The 8,360-nt window shown below is 34.9% G+C and overlaps 1 protein-coding gene across 1 annotated transcript; it reads right to left on the bottom strand.

Moving 5' to 3' along the window:
* Nucleotides 1-7,657: 7,657 nt before the first annotated feature.
* Nucleotides 7,658-8,014, bottom strand: LOC108560317. The gene has a single exon (XM_017917808.1). It carries the CDS (start codon nt 8,012-8,014, stop codon nt 7,658-7,660), a length of 357 nt encoding a protein of 118 aa, XP_017773297.1.
* Between the last annotated feature and the right edge of the window lie 346 nt (nt 8,015-8,360).

Below are 8,360 nucleotides of genomic sequence, written 5' to 3'. Positions count from 1 at the left end.
CACACACACCGTTCGAGTTATGCAACGGTAAATAACGGTGCGTGGCAATTATCGCCGTTACGTAAAGCAAATACTCGGCCCGGTACAAACTCGATCCAATAACCGGGATCCCCAGAATCCGATGATGGATCAACGGACGGACGAACACATTCATCGCTTCCGTCAATATTTGTGCCGGTCGCAATTTAAAAATTACCCACATTTCATTTCACTAAAAAAAAAAAGAATACCAATTGAATACATGTCCACATACACCCCGATGGATGTAGGATATTAATATGCAACCCCATATTCGAAGACTATTTGCGGCTGCCGTGTTTAATTTCCTACATAGTTTCCGGTTACAACGTGCAGCGATATCCGATTCAATTCCAGCTGAACCTGTGGATGAGGAGACGCGCAGATCAAATGGCCGTAGTTAATTCGAGATGACGCTACGATTCGACGACGTAAGGGATGATGATGCTCGTTACCGGGGCTACAGATATAGTTCTTCTTCGGATTTGGATACGCAAAACCGCACGACCCACCTGACAGGAAATTGAATTCCTTCCTTTGGTCGATACTTCTGCAGAACCGAAGCAGTTATATACATGATGCAAGAAAAAGATACGATCGCGAAAGCATTCAATTACTGGCGAGCGCAATAATCGTCAGTAACTTTAACAGTTATTCTACGCTCCCACGTAACAATACAAACAGTTTCCACCAATAAAATCCATAATATTTTATCAAGCAACAAATTCCAATTATTTCATCATGAATTCAATTGTTATTTCTCTTCATAAGAATAATTACATTCATTACGACAAGCATACAAATGTGAATATTTCATTTTAATTCATTTAAGTAATCAAATTAATTTGTAATTAGAATATTGAAATAATGTACTAGTAAATATTAAATGGATGTACTTGAATTTCACTTGATTTTATTAATGGATTGTCCATTGGTTTTACTTTGAATTATTAACAAAATCCTACAGTTTGATGTCCTAGTTAAATAGTCTAAATTGGATCGGTGGGCTGTGTTCGCCGTCAGCGAAATCCACGATGAATTACAATTGTATGATAACAGACACGACGTGATGTTTATAATTAATTTCGCGCCGATAAATTATAGATAGAGGCCGTTCCGATCATGTTTGTAATTTTATGTATTGCTCGGGGACAAAAGCGACGCACGTTTATTATTCAACACTACAGTCTACGGGAAGCGGAAGGATAGAAGAACGTGTGTATTTGAGAAGGAGAGAGAGAGAAAGAGGCTGCTTTTGCACCAATAAAGTCTGATGGGGGAAAGGGAGACGTTCATTGCCTTCGTAGTATGGGAAGGGATGTGGAAAAGTAGGAGGGTGGGCGAGAGGATACTAAACAAGCCCGAAACAGCTTCTAAATTTCATACTTGTTGAAAGGTCGTTTCGTTGCCCGCGGTCCCACGATGGCCGTAAACATGGCCACGGCGAATCGTAAACTACGATGTCTGCAAATTATATACACACACACCCCCCAATAAAAGCAAGAGAAAAACAAATAAGACGACCGTTCCTAATACGTAAATGCAGTTAGTCTGCAGCAAGATGATGATGATATCGATTACATATTTGAACATCAAGTGGAAGTATATGAGGAAATGAGAGAGCATAAACAATGTAATAACAGATACAAATTAAACTGGAATATCTATGGAAAATTTCACAAAGTTTACATAACATTTCCACAATATTTGTCTTTAAGTTTAGTTCTTCTGTATAGACAAAGTAATATAATTCTGTATAATCACATTATGAAGAAAATATGTGGAACATCTTGTTAACAAATTTTGTAATTTGAAATCGTCATAAGAAATTAGAAGTCTTTAAAAAACTGGTCTGTAAGATTATAGAATATCATAAATTTGATGTTAAAATCTAGGATATAATACAAATTAATTGGTAGATCTAAATGTACAAATATGTGTTTAACTTAATACTTTGATATTAAAAGGATTAGTTGTTAAGTTTATTGAAGATTATGAACTTTCCGAGCAATATTTATTAAAACCTTTCTCAGTTGTGTTTCTTCTCATAATTCAAGGACGAAAAAGGAAAACTAATTTAACAACCATTCATACGGCTCCAGGGAATCTCCGGCCAAATAAAAAACGAAGAATGAAACGGAACTACCCTAATTTATTTACATCTCCGTCCTGTTAATCTCGCATGGGCAACTCTCGAGTAGCCACTAGTTGCATCATCCGGGCTTTAAAATATCAACGCGAAAAGTTATTAAACTAAATTACCGCACTTGCCTCTCGAGAGGCTACCTCCTGCAAGCTAGTTACCTTACTTTGCAGTGTAAAGGGGGTTTGTCGGATTGCTGAGGGATGAAAAGGAAAACCGCAACATTTTCAACGACAATAAATCATTTTCATATCGGCTTTCTTGCCAAAGGGTCTTTTATGATTTGAATTTCTTTCTCTGGCCGAGTAACTCCGAAGGTGGAGTGTGCAAGGCTTTGGTTGGAAAACCAAGGAATAAGGATCCTTATTTCGAAGCAGAACAGAAAACCGGCCCGAACATCATTCAAATCTGCCAGGGAAATCTTATCCGGTTGCCGCAATGGAAATTTATTGCGCTCATAATACATAAAATACCCATAAATTCTGCGTTAAAAAAATACGAAAAAAAAAAAAAGTTGAATAGGTGTTCCGGACAAGTGGTTATCTGCAAACCAGATTGCAAAGTTTGCTTTCTGATTTTTCAGCTAATCTGACGACAATCCAACTTTTACTGAAAAGATTTTAAACGAAATTATATTAATTCTATAAGTGACAATTTCAAAATTGGACTTTACAAAGATGAAATGAAGAAAAACATGGAAGGGTAGAATTTTCCAAGAGGTAATGTATAAAAGTGATTGAATCGAAGTGTAATTACTTTGAACTATCTCTACCTTTGATCATTCGCTCAAAATATTGTACGTGTCTCTGGGTAAAAATGAAGTTCGATCTGATTTTGTATGCAGGTCAACGTTGACTTTGATCTCGAGCGTTGAAGGGTTGTCAAATCGTTAGTGTGATTGTTAGTGTGAAAGTGGACACGCAATGATGAAGTGAAGTATAAATATTTGGTGCGGCGTGGGCGTAAATAGAGTTGCCACTATCTTCAATAATTTACGTAATCAATAGAGATTGTTGGCGATAAAAAAGTTTCGGAGCGACTGGAGGCGGCGTGCGCTGCTGGAAAATGCCTCCCCGAAGAATTGCTTTGGAGCTAATGGTGCGATCGGATAGGGCGCAAGATTTCGAGCGGACACTCCGCATCATTAACTCCCATTATCTGAACTAGGACCACCACCACCACCTCCATCCCAGAGGTCCCAGGCGCATCCACCGCCCATTTCGAAAATACTCTGCACACACGTCCCAACCGCTACGGTTTCAAAAGGCCCCGATGCCACTTTAACAGTGATTGGTTAACCGGTCACTGCTCACATCGATTTCCCATTCCCATTGCACCTAATTGCTCTGACACGCTATTATGTCGCCCTGCTTGAATACCTGGGATTCCGGTGCATTAACTAATTGCCGCATCGTTGTTTTTCACCTGCAACTCCATCCGCTTCTCTTCCCGCAAATCCTCTTCTTTATTCAGTTTCACCACAGACTCCATCTAACTTTCGACCAATTTCGATCGATCGTAAACTGCAAACACGTTTTACAAGAATACACAATTACCACTTTGACAACAAATGTCATTAGTGTCAAATTATGTACAAATAATATAAATTATTTCAAAGAAAAAATTTCACAATTTATTCAATTAGTTTCATTTCAGATTTGATTTAACTTTGAACTAAATTCAATCCATCGTTAGGAAAAGACAAGTTTCACAATAATTACCACACAATTAGCACTTTGACAACAAATGTCATTAGTGTCAAATTGTATAGAAACGCAACGTATAATCTCCATTACAACAGCGAAAATGTGTATAAATATTAACAATTTTGCATCTTTCTCTTCGTCATCCATGGTCAAATTCAATGAATTTAACTTCAGATTTGTCCCAATTTTGAACTAAATTCAATCGACCGTTAGTAAAAGACAGGTTTGACAAAAATACATAATTACCACTTTGACAACAAATGTCATTAGTGTCAAATTATATACAAAAGCCTGCTGTGATCTAATTTATTTCAGAGATTTTGTTTCTATATCCACAATTTATTCAATTAGTCTCATTTCAGATTTGATTTAGACTTGTTCTAATTTTGTCCTAATTCAATCGATCTTTAGCAAAAGATACGTTTCACAAAAATTCTTAACCTTTTTATACTTTAACAGCAAATATCATTATACCAAATTACATATAAAATGATCGTAGTAGTATTAAAATTATAGAGAAACGCCTACTATAATCTATTTTATTTCAACAATACTTTAAATATTCTATTTACAATTATGTTTGAAATCTAAATTTCAACGAGTGCGCAACAAAATCATTGATTTTTCAAGTCATACGAAACCTTAGCTTTATCAGTGGATAATTTACCGATTGTTAGAAATAGGAACAAAAACACACATTAGAATCTTTATTATAATTCAACTTTAAAAGTAAACTTTAGTAAATTTAGTTACTAAAATTGTTAATTTGATAAATCTTAATCCAAATATTAAGATTAACTTTTTAAGTTTAGTTTAAAAAAAAACAATAGATGGCGTAAGGCTAAAGTGCATTTAAAAGCGGTTGTATGTTAGTTCAAAATTGTATTTAAGACTTACTAAGGAAATGGTAGCTAATTATTTTGGGTTCATCGATTTCTGAGCAAAAGGTAATTATTGGCAGTAGTGTGCGCGTGTTATTTTCGTTGCTTTGCGCAAAAAAAAAAACAAAAAAGTTGTTAGTGTTGCGTCGTATATATTTAAAACTTATATAAAATCTAACGTACGATTTAGCCGCGGCGAACATTAATTACGGCCCTCCGTGACATAGATTAATGACCAATTTGCGAAAAACTCGAGCCGGCCTCAGCACGTATAGAAAAGGTAGCAGGAACTAATTTTCTCGCCCCGGTTTTCCGACTGATTTCTCTTTTTTTTTATTCCAATTTTATATATTTTTTTAATTTAGTTTGTTAGTTATTTATTTTTTCCAACCATAATACACATGCACTCGTTAATGGCAAATGGAATCCTTTTCCTAATTAGTTTTCTGTCCAGATAAATTGAGCTTTGCGAATGCAATAAAGTTGAAGAAAACGTACATTATAATTAATTATACAACGTATTTTTGCATTTAAACTCGAAAAACCATCATTAGTTGTTTTATTTGAACTTCAGTTATCACAAAGGATGAATTAATAGACATGATTTGTTTTTTATTTCGTTTTTATATTTTGACATATTCAAATATTATTTTTCTCTTCAATTAAAGCTCGAATATTCTTGTTGTTGCAACTTAATTGATATTATTGAAGTCTCGATGAAAAGAAACTTAATACTCTAAATCATCATTTATTCAAGTGCTCTTATTGAAGCTTTTGCATGAACACTCGAAGATAAATCAAAAGATTCATCGATAATTGAGACCACAACTGTACGTTTTTCTTTTCCTCTTTTCGCTCTGTTTTACTTCGACTTGCGAGGAAATAAAATAAAATGTGGAAATGTAGATTTTAGTCATGCATTCGAGATATGCACGTTTTATGGTCGTCTACTTTATGGCCAGGAAGTGGAGGTTTGCCTACCGGTTCTTTTTTTTTATTCTCCTTTCCTTCTTCAACCCTTTTCGTCCTTCCCCTAGAAAGGTTACTCCTGAAGATTTCATCTAGACAAGAACAACAGCGTAACCCTATCGCCTACCAATTAAAATGTAAATTGCGGACGTCGGGTCATTAGCGATGTTTGTGTATTTAAATTACGAATGGCGAGAAACGCGATTGGCCGACAGCGTGGAAATATTGGAAATACTCATTTTTATTTTTTAGTTTATTACCAATTTGCAAGCATCTATTTATTCATTAACACTAATTAAACATAAAATAGACAATTTCAATTTAACATTTCATTTAATTAAACATTGCAACAAAAATAACAATTAATTTATGTTAATTATGTAATTAACACTTTTTTCTACACAAATTGCTATTAAATTTATAATTTTAACTATTCTAATAGTAAATTTTTGATGTTGAACTTTCTTTTAGCCTTTTTTAATATTTTCGATGATCATCACTATTTTTTGTGAAAACGTGAGTATTTGCAATAAATATAAAAATGAAATTTAATTATAGAAAGAGTTTTTACGAAAAAAGTCAATAAATCATAATGATAATGATACAAATATTCAGACTTTTCACGTTGATACATATAAAAACCATTTGATTATAAAATTTTATTAAATTATTAAATAATATTTATCAAGTACAAACAATATATCAATTTTAAATGACTATCAAAAAAAATGTACAAAAAACAAATATTTGTAAAAGAAGCGTTAACATTTGGATTTCATACAAATTTTCAATAAAATAATGTAAATATATATTTTTTAATAAAAGCAATACATATGAAAAAGAACAAACAAACGTGTGTATACTGTTAATGAAAACTTTATTAAATCTGTAAAATGAAAAATGATAGAAATATTGTGGAAATACTAAAAATTCTAATATAATTTTCATAAATTATGAAATTAACTTTAATTTTTTTTAAACTGAAATAGTTTTCAACATGTTCATGATGATTTCATTGATTATTAATGAAACGTTTATAAGATTTTGTAAATCTTGCAGAAGGAATATTTCAAGAAGTATTTATATTACAATGGGATTAGGAATGCTTCGGAGCTGAGGAATGCAATATTTACAGAAGTATTGGTATCGATCGCTCGGAACAATTCGAGTTTCCATAAAAATTTAGCAGGATGCTGGAGGCTCCGTGCAAACGTATCCGTTCATCTCTCATCCCCTAACATTTATTTTTTTTGTTGTTATTGCGAGGATGAGAGATTACGTAAACGTTTATTTGCTCGAGCACACACAGACACACATTTTTTCCCCCTCTGCATTGTTTATTGAGATTACAGGTGTACAGGCCTCATCATTTATGCATTCCGCCGCAGCGCCATCGCTTCTTCTTTTTTTCCCTTTCTGCAGGGAGCGCCACCATCGCGTAAATAATTTTACTCGACAATGATTAATCTTCAGCGTGCAGTGCACACGCACACGTGCTGAATCGGAAGTAGAGATGAAACGAGATAGGATAAGTTTGAGATAGACTCTAGATTCCTAAGCTGGGATAAACGTAAGGTTGTTTAGGGGTACAGAAAAAAGTTAGTTATTATTGTGGAAACAAAAGTTTCCTTGATGTTATGACATTTACATACACCTTTTTTTAAACACTTGACGCAGAATAAGTCTAATTTGACATCGTACATCCTTTTTTTGTAGAGGAGAGGAAATCTTAGCGCACTAAAACCTATCCACTTCTTTATAAGCATGGAGGTCCGTTGTTTGGACATGTTTCTGCAATGCAAATTGTCTGAGCAAGTTCTACGCTTCTATGGATGTCCACTATCACCTTCTTTCTCTCTCCATCCTCTGCTCGTCATTTTCCTTAATGGAAAGCACCCCTGCTACGTAGCTTGTGATGATGTCCAACTTCTCTTGGCTCTTCAGCGTCTCCGGTTCCAGCACTTCTCCGAGATTTGCTTCATCGTCGCCCATCTGCTGCAACCAAAGAACTTGTGTTCTGGGCTATCGTCTTCTTCGCAATACCAGCACTTGTCGTCCTCCTTCCTTGCTATAAAGTGCAGGTACTTGCTGAAGAACCCATGCCCGGAAAGCGCTTGGCTCAGATGGAATGTTTTCTCGCCGTGTTTTCTCGAAATCCAGGATGCTATTTCTGGGATTAAGCTTGAGCTCTCCCATTTTTCCTGCCACTTTTCCAGCAGTCTAGCCATGGCAGTTAACTTATTCACTCCTCTCTGCCTCTCACATCTCGTTCTGGCTAGGAGTTCGATTGATGGCATGCCAGCAATTATTTAAACTGCATCTCGGCAGATTGTTATGTATGCGCTGCAGACTCTTATTGCTTCCCTGCGCTGGACTGTTTCTAAAGTTCTTTTATAACTCTGCACCTTCATCGCTTCTTCCCATACTGGAGCATACTCAGACCACCGTAGTTTTGCCAAGACATTGTACATCCTGTCATCTAACAAAGATCTTGAAAATTATATCATAATACCACAGTTGATAATTTGATTGTTACCTGTATAAAAGATGCTGTTCGATGTTTGCTCGGAGAAGAATACGTGCCTAAAATGAACAATAGAATATCTCGAAAAATTCAGTATATATCTTACGATGTTGAAATAA

The sequence above is a fragment of the Nicrophorus vespilloides genome, unplaced genomic scaffold, assembly GCF_001412225.1.
Source record: "Nicrophorus vespilloides isolate i.1.1-1 unplaced genomic scaffold, Nicve_v1.0, whole genome shotgun sequence".
In the NCBI taxonomy this organism is placed as follows: Eukaryota; Metazoa; Arthropoda; class Insecta; order Coleoptera; family Silphidae; genus Nicrophorus; species Nicrophorus vespilloides.
Note: the sequence above shows the minus strand (reverse complement) of the source record. Positions and strands in the feature narration are given on the sequence as shown.

Excerpts from the sequence above, each read along its gene's own strand:
- LOC108560317 (XM_017917808.1), bottom strand. The coding sequence starts at position 8,014 with ATGCCATCAATCGAACTCCTAGCCAGAACGAGATGTGAGAGGCAGAGA.